General features: G+C 48.8%; 4 protein-coding genes across 4 annotated transcripts; all 4 read right to left on the bottom strand.

The window, feature by feature from the left end:
• Window positions 1-6,292: 6,292 nt before the first annotated feature.
• On the bottom strand, window positions 6,293-7,066 carry LOC147992456 (uncharacterized). Its single transcript, XM_087540610.1, has one exon. The coding sequence runs from the start codon at window positions 7,049-7,051 to the stop codon at window positions 6,293-6,295; it is 759 nt and encodes a 252-aa protein (XP_087396736.1). The 5' UTR covers window positions 7,052-7,066.
• Window positions 7,067-7,101: 35 nt separating this feature from the next.
• LOC147992455 (uncharacterized) lies at window positions 7,102-8,703 on the bottom strand. Its single transcript, XM_087540615.1, has one exon. It carries the CDS (start codon window positions 8,686-8,688, stop codon window positions 7,138-7,140), a length of 1,551 nt encoding a protein of 516 aa, XP_087396741.1. The 5' UTR covers window positions 8,689-8,703; the 3' UTR covers window positions 7,102-7,137.
• Window positions 8,704-13,557: 4,854 nt separating this feature from the next.
• Window positions 13,558-15,526, bottom strand: LOC147992454 (FBD-associated F-box protein At4g10400-like). Its single transcript, XM_087530435.1, has 3 exons — window positions 14,373-15,526; window positions 14,142-14,276; window positions 13,558-14,033 (listed from the first exon to the last, which is right to left on the bottom strand). Exons 1-3 carry the CDS (start codon window positions 15,378-15,380, stop codon window positions 13,644-13,646), a joined length of 1,533 nt encoding a protein of 510 aa, XP_087386561.1. The 5' UTR covers window positions 15,381-15,526; the 3' UTR covers window positions 13,558-13,643.
• Window positions 15,527-17,132: 1,606 nt separating this feature from the next.
• On the bottom strand, window positions 17,133-20,921 carry TK1A (Thymidine kinase). Its single transcript, XM_087530439.1, has 4 exons — window positions 20,194-20,921; window positions 19,469-19,613; window positions 18,054-18,175; window positions 17,133-17,863 (listed from the first exon to the last, which is right to left on the bottom strand). Exons 1-4 carry the CDS (start codon window positions 20,532-20,534, stop codon window positions 17,608-17,610), a joined length of 864 nt encoding a protein of 287 aa, XP_087386565.1. The 5' UTR covers window positions 20,535-20,921; the 3' UTR covers window positions 17,133-17,607.
• Between the last annotated feature and the right edge of the window lie 691 nt (window positions 20,922-21,612).

Below are 21,612 nucleotides of genomic sequence, written 5' to 3'. Positions count from 1 at the left end.
ATAATTCGGGATTTCAAAAAAATCAATTTTCAAAAAAAGAGAATTTTGAAAAATGTTGAGGGTTTTGCTCCTCCTCAAACGGTCGTCGTTTTGAGTCTTCCTCTCCGTATCTGCCTTGCATCCACTTCGACAACTTGGCTGTTCCAGGGGTGTGTTGTGTGCACCTTCTTTGCCTTGGTCAAATTTTTTCTAGGCCTATGGGGACCGAATGGAGCGGATCGCAGAAGAGTTAGAGGAGGAAGGAGAAGATCATAGAGGATCTGATTGGTAGCCACAAATTGCGGCAGGGGGTGAGGATGATGAGTTTGTATGGGAGGAAGAGGTGGCTAAATTTCATGTTTTGACCCTTTTTTCAAATCTATTCGAGATCTAACCCTAGTTTGGAAAAATTTCGAGATCAGACCCTTTTGCTACCGCTAGGGACCATGGCGGTAGGGTATAACAGCCTACCGCCAAGGACCCTGACGGTAGGGTTGCATATGTCCTACCGCCAAAATCCGTCTAAGTATTGAACACAGTGTATGCTCGTGCCTACTGCCAAAGTCTCTGACGGTAGGCTGTTAGACCCTACCGTCATAGACTCTAGCGATAGCAAAAGGGTTAGATCTTGAAAAAATTTCAACTTAGGCTCAGATCTTAAATAGGTTTCAGAAAAGGGTTAAAACACAAAATTTTGCCGAAAGAGGTGATAGATCAAACTGCACCAACGAAGTGGGCCCCTGGCTAGGGTGCATATGTCGAAAAGCATCAGTCCGGCGACGCCATTCACACACGTGCTATCTGCATACGTGCTATCTGCATGGGACCCTCCTCTCATGATAAAGTGCAGAAGAATCAGTGGTAACACCTTGTTGGCCGTACAATTTGGCTGCCTAGCAGATTGGAGCAAGGTGATGCATGATCGAATTTGGATGAGTTATGGACGATTTATAGGCTTCGGTGCTGATTTTTTCTTATATTTTGGATCCTGATAACTGTCATACGTGTGGCATATTAAAGATCTGCTCACACGCCCTGTGTGGCAGGCCATGTATGGGCGAACATTAGAACTGCCCACACGTGTGGGCACAGCTACTTCGTGCCATACGTCCAACAAGTACTACTCATCCCTACTCTGCGTGTGTGGCACCAAGCAGATATGCCCACATGTCTTAGCACAGCTACGTTAGTTACCCCCGGGATGACGCTTTAGTTACCTCAGGATGGTAACTTTAGTTATTTGAGATGGCAAATGTAGTTGTAAAAGCATGACAACTCTTTTTGTTTTGGTTAACTATAGTTGCCATGTCTAATTTATGATAGTTCCCGCGTGTAATTAAATCATAGTTGCCACATGTGTTTACCTAGTTGTCACATACATGCAACTGCAGTTGCCATCTATCACCGTACGAGCGTCCTGTGAGCGAAGAGCAGTTCACCCACACACGCGTGGACTGGTTCGCCCACACGGGGCAGCTGGCAACCGCGCGCGCGGGTCGTGTAGGCGATCGCTTCAACGCCCACAACACGTTATGCCTACATGGCACTGAAAATCCAACAGATTCCTTCAAGATTTGTGCAAAACATAACAGACGGGGATCAAAACATGTGGGCGAAATGCAGATATGCCACATGTAGACGTTATCATTCGGGTATATTTGAGTTTTTATCGGGATTGAAGTTACCCCTTCAATCAAAAAGGATAATATAATACTCCCTCTGTTTTCTTTTAGTCTGTATATAAAATTTGGTCAAAGTCAAACTTTGTCAACTTTGACTAAGTTTATACAAAAAAATATCAAGATTCACAATATGAAATAAATATTGTTAGATGCATCATAAAATTAATTTTCATACCATATAGTTTTAGTATCGTAGATGTTGATATTTTTTCAAACAAAGTTAGTCAAAGTTTACAAAGTTTAACTTTGACCAAATCTTATATACATACTAAAAAAACGGATGGAGTATTTTGTACTATCCAAATCAATATATTTAATACGTTTGATCTAGATGCAAACAAGTCAATTGCCTTTTTTATAAGCAACTTAAAGATCATGTGAGCTTTTAAGGGAAGCAAAACTCAAAACAGCACAACGATTTGAAGGACCCTAAGAAAGATCACATCAAAAATCAGTCTTGTAGTCGGCTAACATTCGATTGAGCACAATATAAAAAAGATGTGTCTAGGACACATTTAAATATGACATAGTTATGTCTTATCTAAATATGTTGATTGTTGTTTGTCCAGAGCTCCTGTTTAGCGGGCTAAACGTCGGAAGACTCATTTAGCAGGCCGTGGCGCATTGGCAGCTCGCACGATTAGAGTTACATGGAAGCTGGCCTAGCGGCTGGATGCCGTGGCCATTTGACGACTAGCTGCTTTTTGCTCGTCGTTGACCGTGAGACCGCTAGTGATGCATTAGGTACAGGTTGCTTGCTAGCTTTTGTTTCCTCGCGTGCGCCTAAAAAAAGTTTAGGAATTTTAAAATCATGATCGTTGATTGTTGACTTAAAAAACACGGATTTGAAAAGAGTTCATAAAAGTTAAAATAACATGAATTACAAAAAGTTCATAAATTTAAAAATTTGGGACTTGAAAAGGTTCGGTATTTAAAAAAAGTTCATGAAAATGAAAAAAAATCACATCTTTTGTCAATTTCAAATACAACAAATTTGGAAAAAGTTCACTACTTGGCAAAGCTTGTAATTTCAGGAAATCGTGAAAATGAAAAAAGATCATGAATTTTAAAAACATTCACAAATATTTTCTAAAAAAAGTATGTAAAATAGAAAAAAGATTCATGAAATTTTGAAAAAAGTATATGAATTTGGAAAAAGTTCATGCAATTGTAAAAAATTAAAAAGAATAAGCAAAAAAAGAAAGAAAAAGAAAGGGGAGAAAACATACCAAACCCGTTCCGGAAAAAACTACAAAATAACCCGGCCAAAAAATTTACTAATTTTGAGAGGACATTCCCTTCCACAAAGAAGTATCTTAATAACGTGAGGGCGTGGATGAGGAAGAAAATGGTAAAAATGACACTGATGCAGCCCTGCACTACTTTAGGGGGAGGCAGGCTATTGATTCAAGATTGTACTATTCAAAGTAGACCCAAAAGATACAAATAAAGTCCTATACATCTTCTTGTGTGATAGATGCTCAAGGAAACTATATGATTTTTAGTTGCGAGTCGATAGTTGACTTGCAACTGGGCTCTTACAAACATACGTCTCCCCTAGTTGCGAGTCGAAGGTTGACATGCAACCGGAGCCACTACAAAAAAATACGATGCGTCCCAGTTGCGAGTCGATGATTGACTTGCAATTGGGCCCCTACAAACATACATCACCCTAGTTGCGAGTCAATGATTGACTTGCCACTGGCCCCCAACAAACATTCACCCCCCTATTTGCGAGTCGATGGTTGACATACAACTGGGGCCACTACAAAAAATTATGCCGCGCCCTAGTTGCGAGTCGATGGTTGATCTGCTACTGGGCCCCACAAACATATGCCCCCTAGTTGCGAGTCGATGGTTGACTTGCAACTGGGCTCCTACAAACATATGTCCCCCTAGTTACGAGTCGATGGTTGACATGCAACTAGAGCCACTACAAAAAAGTAGACTCGTCCTAGTTGCGAGTCGATGGCTGACTTGCAACTAGGCCCCTACAAACATACTTCCTCCCTAATTGCAAGTCGACCTTTGGCATGCAACTGGGGCTACTACAAAAAGTACGACGCATGCTAGTTGCAAGTTGATGATTGATTTGCAACTGGGCCCCTACATACATACTTCCCCCGAGTTGCGAGTCGATGGTTGACTTGCAACTGGGGGCCGTACAAAAAATATGCCCCCCTAGTTGCCAATTGATGGTTGACTTGCAACTTGTCCCTCCCCCCTACAAACATAAGTTCCCCTAGTTGCGAGTTGATGGTTGACATACATTTGGGGCTACTACAAAAAATGTATGACACGTCCTAATTGTGAGTCGATGATTAACTTGCAACTAGGCCCCTACAAACATACGTGACCCCTAGTTGCGAGTCGATGGTTCACTTGCAATTTCCCCTACAAACATACGCCCCCTAGTTGCGAGTCGATCGTTGGCTTGCAACTGGAGAAACTACAAAAACGTATGATGCGTCCCAGTTGCGAGTCGATAGTTGACTTGCAACTCGGCCCCTACAAACATATGCCCCCTAGTTCCTAGTTGCTGGTTGACTTGCAACTGGGCCCCTACAAACATACTTCCTTCTAGTTGCAAGTCGATGGTTGACATGCAATCGGGATTACTACAAAAAAGTATGACGTGTCCCAGTTGCGAGCCGATGGCTGACTTGCAACTGGGGCTCTACAAACATACGTCCCCCTAGTTGCGAGTCGATGGTTGACTTGAAACTGGGGCAACTACAAAAATGTACGACGAATCATAGTTGCGAGTCGATGGTTGACTTGCAATTGGGCCCCTACAAACATACGCCCCTAGTTGCAAGTCGATGGTTGACTTGCAACTGGCCCCTACAAACATACGGCCCCTAGTTGCAAGTCGATGGTTGACATGCAACTAGGGCCACTACAGAAAAGTACGACGCGTCCTAGTTGCGGGTTGATGGTTGACTTGCAACTGGGCCCCTATAAACATATGTCCCCTGGTTGCGAGTCAATTGTTGACTTGCAACTGCCCCCTACAAACATACGCCCCCTAGTTGCAAGTTGATGGTTGACATGCGACTGGGACCACTACAGAAAAGTACATCGCGTCATAGTTGCGAGTTGATGGTCGACTTGCAATTAGGCCCCTATCATACCTCCCCCCTAGTTGCGAGTCGATGGTTGACTTTCAACTGGGCCCCGACAAACATACTTCCCCCTAATTGTGAGTCGATGGTTGACTTGCAACTGGAGTAACTACCAAAAAGTACGATGCATCCAAGTTGTGAGTCCATGACTGACTTGTAACCGGGGCCGGTACAAACATAACGCCCCCTAGTTTCGAGTGGAAGGTTGACTTGCAACTGAGGCAAGTATAAAAAAGTATTACGCGTCCCAGTTACAAGCCGATGGTTGACTTGCAACTGGGTCCTTACAAATATTCGTCCCTCCTTGTTGCAAGTCAATGGTTGACTTTGCAACTGAGCCCCTACAAACATATGTCCCCCCTAGCTGTGAGTCGATGATTGACATGCAACTGGGGCCACTACAAAAAGTACGACATGTCCTAGTTGCAAGTCAATTGTCTGCCGTTGTCCACCACTTGACCAAAGGGCACGATCGATCGGAGCTTCGAAAAAACTACAACCCACAAAATAAACTCAATGCACAAAATATAAAAACGGCCAACTAAAAAATAGTCATATCAGGCCTCGCTGCTTCACGAAGGATGAACAAAAAACATAACACAACGACAACGAGCACAACTCAAAAAGCACCTATATCTAAAAGTATGAGAGTTGGACGAGACATGGTTAACTCTTATCTAGATGAAAATTAGTTCACGCCGCCTGAGTTCGTGTCGCGAAAATGGCAAAACAAAAGATGCATGCGCAAGCAGGCTGACCAGTAGACACCAGACATATGACGCGACACGGGACACTCGCGACAAAACAATCCGATCAAGATTTTCACGACATTTAAAGCAAACAGATGACAGAGTGAAAACAGTATAAGGATTTAAACAAATAAATAAACATGAAAAAAGGAAGGAAAAATAAGAAATGGAAAGGAGGAAATAGAGAAGATAAATAGAAACAAAAAATCATAATTTAAAATAGTTCATAATTTAAACAAATAGGGAAATAAAAAAAAGAAAACATAGAAATACATGCAACTTGGTCGTGACAAAAAAACTTAATCAAGTCGAGACATTAAAAGGCTTGACTATTTTCACAACTAAATCATGCTTTTACTTTTTGAGTGTGTAGTTTTTCAAAACAAAAAAAAAAGGACACATCAGCCTACAATTTTGCTAGCATGACAACGGCCCGAGGAAGCAAGAGGACACAATCATCTAAAGAAAACAAAGTCAGCCCAGGTAAACACAAGCCCACACCGGGCACATGCAGGAAACGGCCACAGCCACGACACGAGAAAAAAGCGTGACAGGGGGACACCAATGGAACGCACGCGGGAAGAAAAATATTTTTTTCACGAATCTTGAAGCTTTAGTGTGTGATGGATAACTTAGATGTGACATAACTAAAAAACATCTAAATGTGTTTTAGTCAAACTGATATAAAAAATGATTAACAGAGATAACCGAGGTAAATGATGATGCTGGAATTGCTACAACTTTGACGACGTGTGTATCAGCTCTGCGACAGCCGTTTTGCTCTGGCCAGGCGGCAAGGATAGCAGGCCAAGCTCTCCTCGTACACCATCGGAGCCAGCGCCGCAGCTCCATCCTCCATCCTCTCCAGCGAGCGCAGGTCCTGAACCGTCTGCTCGGCCGGATCATACAGCCCGATCCTCCTCCCGGCGCTCAGCAGGACCCTCCCGTCGTCCGGGTGCACGGCCAGCGGCACCACGTCGTTCGTCCCGAGGTCGTACCCCGGCGGCGCTCCGTCCAGCCGTATCACGCACGCCCTGCCCCACCCGCTGCCGCCGCGCTCCAGCCTCCACACGTCCAAGCTGTTCGCCGCCGGGTCCGCGAGGACGGCGTGCAGCGCTCCCCCGAGCTCCGCCACTGACGCGCGGCAAGGGCTGGTGCCGCTCCACGCCGCGATGCACGCAGGGCAGGGCACGACGTCGAACGTCCTTGTGGCCACGTCGAACGAGAGGACGGCCCGCTCGCGGCTCCGGCCCAGCCGCGGGTCGCTCATCCAGTACAGCGCCCCGCCGACGTGGACCGGCGGCGCGTCGTCTGCCACGGGCAGGGGCGGCGGCGCCAGCACGTAGTCACGGCAGTGGTGCCCGTAGTTGCCGCACTGCAGCATCGCGCTCACCGCGAAGTAATGCCGGGAGTGGAAGTCCTTGCTGCGGTACACGATCTCCACCAGCGCGTGCTGGCGCGACAGCGGGTCGAAGGTCAGGCCGACGCTCCTGCCGGCGACTTCTTCTTCGTGCATCCTCGGGATTCTAGTGTTGGGGTAGGATCCGTGGAAGCCGGTGGCCGGGTTGTAGAGATAGTCGCGCGTCGCCGTGCTCACCAGGTTCATCCCGTGGCAGGGCTTGGAGCAGACCACCTTCTCGTCGCGCCGCCATGGCCAGTCGCCGGAGCTTCTTCGGCTCCGAGCCATGGATCCAAGGGGGCGAAGCTGAAGGCCGCCTCCCCGCCGGCGCCCTTGCCGACAAGCATGAGCTTGGGCCTTCTGCCCATGTTCCTGTATTGAGAGTACGCCTGGAAGAAGCTCTCGCTCTCGATCAACCCGAGCCACTGCTTGCAGACCGCCTTGTACCGCACCACCGATTTCGCCGGGAGGCGGAGCAGGATCTCTTTCGCCGCCTTCGCCGGAGCAGACGACAACGCCATCTCCTCCTCCGTCTTGTGCACCGGTGCAATCATGCGCTCTTCGTATAGGCTGAACCTCGAAGGAGGTGGCTTGCCATATCCGTTCCACGACGTGTTCGTCTCGATGGCTGTGGCTATGAGGATGGTCTCCAGAGCTTGGGACCGGAGGTCGTAGGTGAGCACCTTCTTCTCGAACTTCTCGATGACTCTCACGGTCTGCGGATCGCGTAGCTCTCTCCGGGCGGGATGCGATGATAGGTCGATCCAATGGTCCAGCGACCACTCGCCGGAGGTGTAGTCCAGCAGCCGCCAGATCTCGAGAGCGCTGGTGTAAGGGTCGCCCCGGAGGTCCCGGACCAGGCACAGCTGGTCGTCCATCGCCGCCAGGTGCCCCGCCGGCGCCTCGGGACGGGGCATGCCGACTATACCCCCGTGAAACGTGAGGTGGTGATCCGGCCGAACATCTGGTGGCGGGAAGCAAGGCTCCCGGACGCATCCGAAGGTCTCGTCGGCGACGGAGAAGAGCACGATGGCGCACCTCGGCCTGCTGAAGACGTTGTGAGGCTCGACCAACCAGTGCAGGAACCCGCTGGCGAACACGGGCGTCAGCCTCTGCTCGTCGGCGTTGGCCACGGCGGAGGCCGTGGCCCTGCGCAGCCCGAAGGGCACCCCTCCGGAGGCGGGCGGCCTCCAGCAGCGATGACCGCCTGCTGCAGGCGTGTACACCTCGCAGCTGACCGTGTCCTGCTGCTGCCCGCGGGGCGGGTACGCCCGTCTGACCAGCCTCACCACCTTGTGCTCCCGCGACCGGGCGTCGAACCCCAGCCCGGTGCTGCAGCTGCGCCAGTGCGCCGGCGCCGCCTCGTCCGACGGCGGCAGACGCGCGAAGGCCCGCGTGGCCGGGTTGCAGACGTAGTAGGCCCTCGCGATGGCGTCGTACAGCAGGGTGAGGCCGTGGCACGGCGCGGGCGTGAGCACCTCCACGCGGTTGCCGCGGGCGTAGTCGAGGGTGAACAGCCTCTCGTCCTGCCCGGGGCCCGGCGACGGCGACAGCGGGCGCGCGTACGCCGCCGTGGCGTCGAACCCCGCGGTGGGGGAGAAGTGCAGCAGCTTGGGCACCGGCGACGCCGCCCTGGCGACCGCACGGTAGAGGGCGCAGAACTCGTCCGAGGAGAGCAGCGCGGCCCAGGAGCGGCAGACGGCGCGGCACCTGGCCACGGACTTGACGGTGAGCCGCAGCAGCACCTCCGCCATGCTGTCCTCCGCCACCGTCGCCCTGAGGCCGGGCACGACGACGGCCGCCTTCATACGCTTGCTGTCCGGCGCCGGCATGGCATCGACCTTTGCGTTCTCGGCGTTACTCATCATGATGTGAATGTGATCCTGCAATCAAATCAACAGAGCAAGATCGATCTTGAGTAAGGCGGATCCGATCGTTGGCATCAAGAAAAGGAATCGATGAAAGAACGCGAGGACCTCCTTGATTACGAGGGAGAGCGAAGGAGCCGATGGCGTCCGGGGAGATCTTCACCGCGGGCAGGCCGAGGCGAGTCCGGCGATCTTTACCGAGCGAAACGGGTAACAAAAACACAACACACGGGGACGAAGAAAAAGGAGAAGACAAGAGCAGGAGAAAGAATACAAGCAGCAAATCGCAGCGAATTGAAGGAGGTGGGGATGATGCCATACCGGCGAGACGGAGCAGAGGGTGGATCTTCTTCGGGGCTGAAGGCGGCGGGCTTGATCTCTTCTCTTCCTCGCGGGGTTTTCTCCGAGGATAGAGAGGGACGCTATTTATCGGACGTCCTGATCTGCCACGTCGAGACTAAACCCTAGTTTTTTTTTTCTGTGAATGACTAAACCCTAGTTAGATCTCTAGAGTCCGTAACAAGAGCTCGGTTTTTCTAGACAAAAGACGAGTCTATGAATGAATAATCTGATCAAGAGATAATAAAAACTACGACATGACTCGGGCATCTCCAACCCCCATACCGGACACCACGGACAGGGAACCGGCGCGGAGACGCAAATGCGGAAGCCGACCATCTAACGCTATCTTTTAAATGTTCATCAATTTTAAAATTCAAATCCATCCGATCAAATAGCACTCCTTGGATCACAACAAAAAGGGGCAAGTATGCATAGTTTTTACATGTCCGGTCACAAAAGAATATCAATCTGGCAGTCCATACAAAAAATTGGATTTACTGGCCTGCCGGGCATGCAATCCGAGCCTCCACGCTCAATTTATCGTCTCCGTCTCTGCCTCCTTCTCCGCCGTCTCAGCCGCCTCCTTCTTTGTCGCTGCCTTCTTTGCCGCCTCCAACTCTTCCTTCTGCTATCTAAACATCGTGAAACGGACTGCTTGCACCATCATACTTGCGTCGTCATCTAAACCCTCAATTCAAGGTCAAAACCTTCGCGTCTTCTGAAGCTTCGATCATGGCTTGTTTGGAGGCATAGTAGTACGAAGCTTTGTAATGCTCCGACCATGGTGGTGTCTGCACGCTCGGTGACAGCAGCGGGGCCGCACATCCTAGGCTCCACCCTCCACCACGTCCACCACCACTCCACCTCCGCCTCTGTCGGCCTTTTGTTTCTTGAGCGGTGTCGTCTTTGCCTTCGTTTTGAGGCAGCGATTTTGCCTATCTACGAGTTGATCTTCCGGACGAGTGTGATCGCCAGATCCTCCACCACCGCCACCTCCGGCAGCTTCTCCTACGGGTCCATGCATCAGTGGCAGCGAAAAAAGGCGGGAATTGGGTGAAGAGTGGCGGGATGAAAACGGAGAGTAGGGGATTTTATCGCGGAAACGGTGTAAATAGCTACAAGCACAGGCTCCGCCTTAGTTTTGGGTGGGTTAGTGGGTGTCAGATTCTATGTGGCTTGTGTCCGGACTCCCGCAAACCCCCTTTGTTTGGTTCTAGTTTTCGTGAAAAATATAATCCGGACCGCTCCGCAGACTAATGAAGTTTGCTATTGGAAGGCTTGAAGGGTCCGGACAGTTGGGTCCTAACAGATTTGAGCATTTTGGAGGTCGGGTTTGGAGATGCCCTCATGCCTTGCTTAAAGATTGACATTCTCAGAGCAGATGGAGGACTAGGGACGCCCGTCGCTTCCCTGCAAAATGTTGGACTGTGACTGCAAACATCCAACCGTGACTTGAAATCACTCTTGAGAAAAAATAAGTTCTTGATATACTTGTGTAATGACGATGGCCACTCTTAAGGCATCTTCAACGCGTGGACCTTCAAATCGTCTGCATCCGTCCGAGCCGCGCGCTTCAGACATGTTTTGCCACCTAATATGGGTATGTATCCGTCCATGGACAATTCCGAGCGTCCTTTTTTCCGCAAACCGGAAGCAAACAAGAGGGAAGGGGTTCGCGGGAGTTCGAACCATCGCCACGCACGCGCCGACAACCATGGCCCTCCCGAAAACCCTCTCCCACACCTGCGCCCTTTCCCACAAAAGCGTCAGCGCCACTTTCATGTCGGTCCAGACTCCAGAGCAGACCTGACCTTTCACTAGAGCCGACATTGAAGCGGCGCGCCGGCCGAGAGCAACGCCCACTGCGCACGCTTTCTCTCTGCTTTGAAACGACATTCGTCTGCGTGCCTACCTCCATCAAACAAGCGTCTGCCGGGGAATCTACTCTAGCGCCTCAAGCGCAACACATATATCCCTGTGCTGACCGGCATTAAACACCTCGTTGGTTGGCGTCTCGCATCCACCTGCTATCTAAACGTGCCAGGCGCTGGGCAAGAATCACAAACACCTCCGCTCTCCATTCCTCCTTGCACCACACTCACTAAGGCCTCTGGCTCCAACACTCTGTGGGGCGACCTCTCCGGTGAGGAGAAGAAAGGTACTCTCCGGCATTGGAGCTGGCTGGGTAGCTCGGCAAGCCAGCCGGATACAGGCTGGCTTGCCGACAAGCTCTCCGGAGCTGGCGCCACTAGATGGCCAACGCCGTCTCCCACCAAATCCGCCGCGAGCGATGGCGCAACGTTGCTAGTAGGCTTGAGAAAGAAGTCATGTTCGTGAAGGCTGATGCGGCAGAGGAGGAATATGACCGGGGCACCGACGACAACGTGGCCAACTCCGCATTGGCCACGCCCTGCATGCCAACGAAGCCGGCACGTCCAAAGAATGAGTTAGGAGGCCACCTTGTTAGTAAGAGCAAAACAGGAGCGACCACGTGATAAATGTGGTAAGCAATCCAAACTATTTATGAGCAAACAAAAAAGAGAGCAAAACAGGAGCAAATATTAACTGAAAAATGATAAACTATGGAAAGAATGATACCGGAGTTACTAATAGAACCGTAAGCAGACAATTCTCGTCCTCTACAGTGCAGCCGATTTGGTGGGCCAAGAGTCAGGAAAACCTTATTTTTGAACCGTACAATGCCACAATCGCCAGCATAGCACCGCCGCCGAGAAACCAAACTCTAAACCTAAGAGACCTAACCTAACTACAACGCCGCAATGCAGATCCTAGGTTCCCACCCCCTTCCGCCACCGGAGCGGCACGCTGAGGAGGAGGGAACCGTGGCCTTGCCGGCGGGGATTGGGTGGAGCGGCAGCGGCTGACGTCTTCGATAGGGTGCTCTCAGCGGTTCCCCTGTTCTTCTTACTTTGATTTCTTGCTTCAACTGTCAAGAAAAAAAAAATACATGCTGCTTGCTTGCTTGCCTGATGGTAGAGAAGAGAGCAATCAAGTGTCAGGTTCGTTCTGAATTAGTGTTACGTACAATCTTGAAAAGAAAAATAGTGTCCGGTATTGGGCTTTGGACGTCTGCTAGTCTAGTCGGCTGAGCACATCATATTTCAATGGATCACTGGCCATACTGATATGGCCCAGTTCCATTTGTGCACCATGGCTAACATACACATGTGCTACTTCATTATATCCACGTATGCAGTAAAGTACTGGTTGCATGCTTTGGATAGCATCCATGAGTTTCCAGTACTGAATCAGCAAAACCTCCTGACCGGTTCTACAACCCATCGATCGGCTGTGCTCTGCCTCTGATACGCCATGCACCGTCGATTCGCTAACAAGCGCAGGACGCGTGCAATTACCGAATAATTGATTCACTGGCATTTACGTCGTCACACAACAAAAATCGAGAAATAAATTGTGCAGCTCATGGATTCCGACAGCAAGCGGAAGAGGCAAGAACCCTGCACAGAGAAATGAGCAGCAGCCATGGTTGGAGCTTGATCAGAGCAGCTCAACATCAGGGCTATTTATGTGCTGGAAAGACTAGGTTCGAGTCTCCTCATTCTCCTATAAGAATAAGACAGGGGGCTTCTTTCCCTCTGTTCTTATTTTTTTTTATGTGCTGGAAAGAAGTGGAATAACTGATTCACCAGCAAGTTTACAATGTTCCATCTTCAGCATTTATCGTCGGCACGAAGCGAATCGACAAACAAATTAATACTGTCCAGGAATTCTGAACTGTGACAGCAAATGAAAGAGGGCAAGAAACCCGCACAAGGAGAGGAGCAGCAGCCAACGCTGGAGCAGACTTTGCCAAACAAAGCAGTTCAGCGTCAGGAAACAAAGTGCATTTCTTGCTTCCAAGATGAAGTCCCAGCCCTACTGCAAATAGTTGATGCAAACCGGAGACATCATGCGACATTCCGAATGTGCAAGGAACCACATCCCACGCGAACCATGCTATTGGGCAAGGGGCAAAAAACAATGACTTTTAGCACCACGGTTACTTTCAGCATCAAGAAACAAAATGCATTTCTTGCTTCCAAGACAAAGCCCAGGTGGAACTGCAAATAGTTGATGCAAACTAGAGACATCATGCAACATTCAGAATGTTCAAGTAACCACAAATCATGCCATTGGGCAAGGGGGCAAAAAACTATTGACTGACATGACTTTTAGCACCACAAGGTGAGTGATACCAACACTCAGAAGCATATCAATTCGTGCGACTTCATTCATAAATGATAGAACGGTTTAATGGATACACTTGACACTCAAGGGCACAAAACAATGTATGTGCTTTCTCATCAAGCTGGTTTCAGCAGGACCAACATCATGAATATATAGCATGCTTAACTGCCGTAAGGTTCCAAGATAATACAAACTTAAACGAGCTGAATAGAAATTGGTTTCAACAGAACTAACATTATTATGAACAGCATTCTTAACTGCGATAATAAGGAGATGATACAAACTAACAGTTAGCAAAGCTCAAATATGGTATCTCCTTGCAAAGGGTGTGTCCTTTCAAAGGGGTCAGCTCGACCCAAATCATGGACACTAAACTTCATATGGTAATTATAGCACCAATCGGTAGTAAAACGAATCCGAGCACCTCTTGAGGCCCTACTATCCACCTGAAGCTTCTTATGATGTTGTGCAAAAAAATCCTCGTTGAAATCTTCAACATTAACCTCAAGAGTCATTAATTCTAGCACGCGAGCATTTAGTACAAAAAATGTGGCCAAGTCAACATGTGACTTAATTCCCCGATAATAATTCCATACAATAGTCTTCAGACGGATGTCAAGTGATCTTATAAGAGCCCGGTGTTTACGACGCCATAGGTTGCTAATCCCTGGTCCACTTGACTGAAAACGAACAAAGAAAACAAAATAAAAACCAATAATTTCAGAACAGTAAATGAATCAAAGGAGCAGTCAATACTAGATGAACCATCATCACAGAAGAAGTATCACCTCAATGTACAACTTTTCCAAGCACGGGAAGCATCTCATCAAGTCAAGAACAACATCAAGACTAAGAGAATGCATAAGGATAGCTAAAATCTTGACAGTGCGCACCGCTGCCGTCAGGCGGTCAACACCCATTCGCTTCATGGAGCATGAAAGACGATATTAGACCATCTATAAGTGCAGATAACATGTAATTCAGCAGCACATTGAAAGCAAGTAGGGAGGGCACACTACCTGAATAACCGTCGAGTCGAACGGTGCCGAGTCAAACGAGATTCTAATACCATAATGAGTAGAAAGGCAGCCCATGACCTCGAGTTTAGGCGCGGAGATTACCGATATAAGACGGCACTCGCATGAACCAAGTGTGAGCAAGCTTTCAAGACAAGGGGCATTCTCGATGATGAGTTCCTTAAATTTGGTCTCTAGCCGATTGCTATAACCGCTCACACCAATGCTTCTAAGGGTAATGGAGTTGATTCTGACACAACGGAAGCCCCCACTGTTCTTAATAAGCAAGCACTCCAGAGCGGGGCAAGCGGCAATCATGGTGTGCAGCGAGGATTCGGATATGCTGACGCTCTGAAGCGCGAGCTTCTGAAGCTTAGGGAAGTGAAGCGCTTGAATGATGTCGTCGGGAAGGTGGCAATCTCCAATGATGGCAACACAGAGGGTGTCGGAGAAGCGGAAGGCGGCCGAGGGCGGCATCTGCACCGTTGCCGGTGGACGCGGTAACTTATGATTGAAGCTGCACAGCTCGAGCTCCTGGAGGTTGTTGAGGGCGGGGGACCGGAGCCAGGCATCCGCTCGGTCGCCGGCGAGGTGGTAGACGGGGGCGGAGAAGCGGCGGCCGGGGCCCTGGTGGGCGGCGAGGACGCGCGATATGGCGGCATCGAGGCCCTCCTCGTCGCGTAAGAAGGAACGGTGGTCGAGGTTGAGCGGGGCGGTGCGCCAGAGGCGGCGCCACCGGGAGGCGAGGACCTGGGTGCGGCCGCCTTCCTTGGTGGGGAGGAGCGAGACGATCTCCCCGAGGACCTCGTCGGGGAGGTCGCTGATGCGATCCACGCCGGCGCCTCCTCCGTCCGCATCGGATCCGGGAATCTGCTGTCCACGGTCCTCCGATGTAGGTTCCGCGGCGGGCGCCTCCGCAGGCGTCGGCGCCGGCGCCGGGGCGGCCGCCTCGCGTGCCGTTGCTTTCCTCTTCCTCGACCTAGAACCAGGAGCGCCTGCCTCCACCCCCATGGCTGGCGGTTTGTGCGGCGGGAGCACGCGAGGAGGAGGAGGCTGGCGTCGACGCCCAGCGCTAGGCCGCCGCCGCCGAAGCCGACGCGATCAGAGAGGGCATTTTTTGAGATCAGAGAGGTGGGCGGCGGCGGTTTTGGGGGGGAAATGCGTGAGAGCGTGGCGGGTCACAGGAAAATGAATTCGAAGCCCACTCACAGGCTGACACGGTCGGCCCAGCGTTTGCTACCAATATAATCGTTTTTCTTTTTATTTTACGGTTTGATAATATAATAGTCTGGACAAGTCGCTGCTGATACTCCTTAAAAAAATCAAATACTGCTGATGATTTTCTCTTAGGTAGCTGATACATTGGGCGACACATCATTTTTCCAATTTGTACATATAGATACCCGTATTATTGATTCAGTGACAAGTGCAAATACTACAAAATTTGTCAGAAATACTAACGCCCATACGTGTGGGCGTTTGCATCGAGCGTTTGAGTTTACATGAATCTTGACATGTTTTGCCAGATTTTTTATGCCACGTAGGATTGGACTGGTGTGTGGGCATTCATCCGGTCACCCACACATCCCTTTCCACACACGGAGGTGATGGTGCGTGGACGTTTAGCAGTTCGTCCACACGCCAGTTTTCAACGCACGTACAGGGGCTGGTGTGTGGGTGTTTGTCAGTTCACCCACACGCTCATCTCCTCTCCCACACCCAAACCTATCAATTGTCATGTGTTTTGCAGGGTATATGACAACTGCCTTAGTATACTTGTAAGCAGATGGCAACTCTCTTTTTACCTGAACATGTTATTTTGCCATGTCTTTTTGTAGTGCTATGTGGCAACTGCCTAGTGTTTAGTAGATGGCAACTCCTAAAGATACCACCGCGCCCACACGCCCGTCTCCTCTCCCACATCCAAAGCTGTTAGTTGCCATATATTTTGCAGGGTACATGGCAACTGCCCCTGGTGTGCTTGTAAGCAGATGGCAACTCTCTCTTTACCTGAACATATTATTTTTCCATGTCTTTGTGTAGTGCTATATGGTAACTGCCTAGTGTTAGTAGGTGACAACTCCTAAAGTTTTTAAATCATGGCAACTGTAATAGACCAGACCACACATGGCAACAGCTGAAGTTGTCCAAAAATGGCATCTGGCACTTGACCTGAGATGACAACTGCCGTTGAGCAACCATGGCAACTGTAGTTGTCCGATATGGCAACTGTATTTCAGCAACATGGCAACTGTAGTTTAACAAACATGGAAGAGGGTCCAGCCCATGGCAACTGCGAGGACGCGTGGTGACTGTCACGCGGGGGCATGCGTCACCATGAGGTAGGACGCCTAACGTACAGGCGGTTGGGCGTTATCTATTTTGCCCACACGTAGACATGTGGGAGGAACCGCGAGAAAAAAAACATATAAGCATTACTTGTTTTGCCCACACATAGGCGTGTGGGCTGATTCTCTTAGACACCACATAAAACGTGTGGCCAGATCTCTTAACGCCCACACGTGTGGGCGTTATCGGCGTCCAAATTTATTGATTTGGTAAAAACTTTACATTGTTCCGTCTTCGACCTTTATATCATCAGCCCGAAACAAATTGACAAAAAGAAATACACTCAAGGAATTCTTAATCCAACCACAAACAATAGCGGGTGACAGACCTGCACAGAGAAAGGAGCAGCAGCGGGCGTTGCGCAGCCTCTGGTCTGCATGAGTGACCAAAATATTTTTTTTTGCACACACAATATTTCCGAACTGGAGCATCCAAATTACAGTGTATAAGACATGTCCAGAAATAAATAGATAACCATTTGTTACCTCTTCAGTTTCTCATTCTACCTAATACAGGGACTAACAATTTCGTGCTAACCAATGTTTCTTACAAACAACCACATATTACTACGCATTCACCTCCCTTCCAGAATCTGTCTCATGCGTGCGCAATTTTGGCACAAGAGGTCATCATTTTCGAATTAAAAGGTGGGTATTCTAAAAAGAAGAGCTGTTTGCACCAACATCCCCAACTGGTAAATATTTACAATCTGCTCAAATTGCAACTTAATTAAGTTCTCCTATGGTAATATGGCATTGCCTCATAACTTGAAATTCAGGCTGGCATGCTGCCACAGATGATCAATAACAGGTACACACTGGTAGCACATCTCAACACGCTGTTGGAGTACTGAAGAGAGGGATATTCTGGATAAGGCACACACCCCTAACTAGCAGCGAGCTACTTCCGTGGATCTTTCGATATCCATAACAATCCTTGTGGCCTCGATGACAATCTGCCCGTCCAAGTAGTGCTGCCTGCACACAGGCATATACACATTGGCTCCACCAATGAGTTCGGTCCTGGTTTCCTGTGTCTTCCTCAATGTGAAGGACGCCCGGCGATCGCACAACTCACACCGTGCTGTCAGCTTGGTGACCGAGTTGGCCAGGGGAATGATGTCCAGTACTGAGCCAAACTTGTTCCTGTGAAACAACTCAACCATCAAACAGTAGGCATGATAAAAAAAAAGAATTGCAATACCTTCTGAATGAAACTTGGACCATTTGGATGATTTTATTTATTTAAGTCTTTTAGGAGATGTACAGAGATTCAGCAAATGGCCACATCATAGGGAAACTAAACAAGTTATGAGATAAATCAGTCAGCAAGTACCTTTTGTAATCACCATCTAGCCCTGCAACCACAACGATTTTTCCATCATGATCAGCGGCTTTGCTGCAAAAATCATGAAGATCATCGAAGAACTGGGCTTCATCGATACCTATGACATCTACCTGTAGCAGCAAATTTTGATGAGATTCTTACAGACAACCAAAACCAACAGCTTCAATACCACCATGCCACACCATGACATGAAAAAACCAACAGCTCTTATCTCAACCATTGTTGGCTGGCTAAAGCTTCCAGGCCATTTCCCACAGCAACGGTACAGATAGGAGGTGGTACCATCTCACATAGCAACTGTACGATAAGTTGTGATGATAACCAGATAAAAGGAAGTTCGCACACAAACATGTATTTTTTAAGAATGGCTGAAGAACAGATTAGCTAGTCAACCCATATCATTGACAATCTACTTACTAAATCAGGCAAGTAGATGAACACTAAGCATGACAACTGCCTCCTGCTATCATGTGACAAAACTAGGTCCTCTAATTACAAGCTCGTCAATTTTCAACACAGGATGCTTGTAGATCAAACTTTTTGTTGTTAGATAAATAATGGCTTCTTAGGCATACACTGTTCAAATTAACACAAGTACATTTGGCAATTTCTACAGGCTTGCAAATATATTATTGAAAAACAAATGGCTACAAAAAGTCAACCATAACATGTTTTGATTGGACTCAGTAAGTTTTCCAGTCAGCTACCTTGCCACAATTATTCAATTTTCACTTCTTTATTCACAAACCTCAGCTAAATGGAAAACAGGAGCAGTACTACTATTTCAGGCCAAGACCAAAAGCAATTTTTTGTAGCCACAGACTGGGTGAATTCAGCTTCCTCAATGTGACAAAATAATGTGACCTTGAAATATGGGTTATAGGTCAAACGAGGTGAAACATGATAAGTTCAGAGAAGAACTAGACATTAACATAGCTGGCTAACTTAACTGTGCAATATTGTGGCATCCAACCAAACGCGCCCAAGATCATACAACTACCACTCCAGTATTAAACTTTTCCATCTATGCAGGCCCAAATGATAGCATTTTGCATATACATACAGATCTCCTTTTCAAATAATGCTTGATGGCACATTTACTTTTATGAATTCACTGCTAGCACAAGCACATATAGCAACAGTCTAGATTGCTCTCTTTTCTACCTTGTTGTGAGAAAGCACTGTAAAGGTATAATTTTTGTGTACATTTTTGCAAAAAGAATCTAAAGCAATACAGCATAAAATGGAGAAACGATATATTGCAACGAGAAATAAGACTACCAAACAAAAGCAGAGTGATGTTTGAAGCATCCATTGAAACCACTAGAATATTTGAAAGGCAGTAGTAATTCACAGTGCACAGCATGATTAACTAAATAGAAAGCTGAAAGTGCTTGTCACACCTTATCATAAGCATCTCTCCCTAATTTATCTTGGAAAGTTGAAAGCTCTGGTAGAGCCCAGCATGCCATCTTTGTGCCATCATGGGTCACAACAGAATCCAATCCATATCGATTGTCTTTGTCAGACTTTATGAGTGCCACAGTCCTGTATTGCAAGGAGCAAAGATGTCAAAATTCTACCACGACGATTTGTCCCACATATGGAAGTAAATGGCGAAGTCAAAAAGCATGGAATTCAGGAGACAGAAAGAGCAAGACACATTGTTTTTCATCAAAATCTCTGCAATAGCAATCTTCTTGCTGACTAAGAAAATCACTCGTAACATAGCAGCCTTTTTAAGAAAGAAAGTAAATATCAGTTTGAGTGTGCTAAGATCATTGATTATGCCATCACTGACCAGTGAAACTCTGACAGGCCACCAGTTTTCTATGCAAGGTATTGACAATTAGAGTTATATAAGAAGAAGATTAGTTATTATATACTTAGACAATATCATGAATTACTCCATCACCGACCAGCGAACCTCTGACAGGCCACCAGTTTTCTATGCAAGCTATTGACAATTAGAGTTATAAGAAGGACATCAGTATTATATACTACTTGGCTCCTACTCTTCTGAGCATTGATTTTTCTTTGGTCTTATCAGAAACCCTGACTGACTGACAGGAACCGGGGTTCACTGGCAGTAAACAAGAGAGAGAGGAGACTGGACGGGGGTCAGTACCTGCCGGTGCCGGCCTCGGCCTGGACCCGGCGGAGAAGCGCGGTGGTCTTGCCAGCGAACATGGGGCCGACGATGATGTGAATCTCGCCGGAATTCGCCGCCTGGACCTCCATCCCCGAAACACGTTCGTCTATCCGAGCCCTGGCCGCCGCCGCCGGCGGTGCCGTCTTAGAGAGCGACCTGGCCGGGGGGGCGAAGGGCCTGGGGCGGGAAAGATCCGGCCGGAAAGGGAGCGAGAGCAGCGGGCGGAGGGCGGTGGAGCGGGGCAAGAAAGCGGGGGAGGAGGAGGGGGCGGAGGCGGAGAGGAGGAGCGACCTCATGGCGGAAGAAATGGAGCGCATCCGGGAGGGATTTTAATGGGTAGTTTTCTCGGGAGGGTAGGTGGGAGTGGGATCGGGTCCGGCGGGAGGAGGATTGAAAATTGGGGGCAGGGTTTGAATCTTTCGTGGAGGGAATGGGGAATTTTTCGCTAGGGTTTTGGAGGGAAGCCGGGGAAGGGAAGGGTGGCGGCGGCTTTGGCTTGGCGGGGGAGGTGGGAGGGGGAAGGCGTGGATGGTGACGGGGAGGCGAGCGGGTCTCCGAATCGATAGGGGTGGTCGTGGGCTGCGGCTGGTGTGCGCCGGTGGACGGTGGGCGGCGGCGGCGGCGTGACGGTCACCCGTGGGGCGGCGGCCGGCCGGCGGCTGCGGTGTGCTGAGCGCTGCGAGGGTTGTGACTTGTGAGCTCCTGGGCGTTGGGCGCTGGGCTGCTATCTCGTGGAACGCTGTGACAGGTGTGGGCTTGGGCCTAGGAAAAGTTATTATTCTTCTGCTCCAAGAAGGCTTGCTTTGGCGGGCCGCGGCCCAGGTTGGCCCTCATGAAACTCTGCCCTATTTTTTCTTTAAAAAAACATAACTCCACCCCCATACGCACCAGAGCGCGCCCTCCGGCAGCCGACGACCTGGCTCAGAGGAGCACGGCGGACGGCATGATGTAAGCCCATCACTCTTCCCTTCTCTTCTCCTCCTATACCCCAGAACGATAATGCCCATCCCAAGTCTCAACTCCGGCCGATCCTCCTCCATCTGCCAGGGGTGGCCCATAGGCTGGCCAAAAGGGGCAACCGCCCCGGCCCGAAGAGGGAAGGGCCCGGCTACTAATTAAACTAGTGCTCTATACGGTCATACATCACATTTGAAAGATTATTAAATGCATGAAATAGAGCCTTAATTTGAAGGAGCACAAATACACAACACATACTAATAGTTTATACCATTCAGAGGCAAACCAATCTGATTGATGAAGTTGAGTTTAATTATATTAGTTTCCTTTTATGGTGAATGTCTTAGTATCATAATGGAATTTATGATACCAAGATCTGAATGTTTAAACCAGTGCATAATTTTTCATTTGAGAAACTGGTAGAAAATCGCATTTGCA

Source organism: Triticum urartu, chromosome 1A, assembly GCF_056163025.1.
Source record: "Triticum urartu cultivar PI428250 chromosome 1A, HENAU_Tu73, whole genome shotgun sequence".
In the NCBI taxonomy this organism is placed as follows: domain Eukaryota; kingdom Viridiplantae; phylum Streptophyta; class Magnoliopsida; order Poales; family Poaceae; genus Triticum; species Triticum urartu.
Note: the sequence above shows the minus strand (reverse complement) of the source record. Positions and strands in the feature narration are given on the sequence as shown.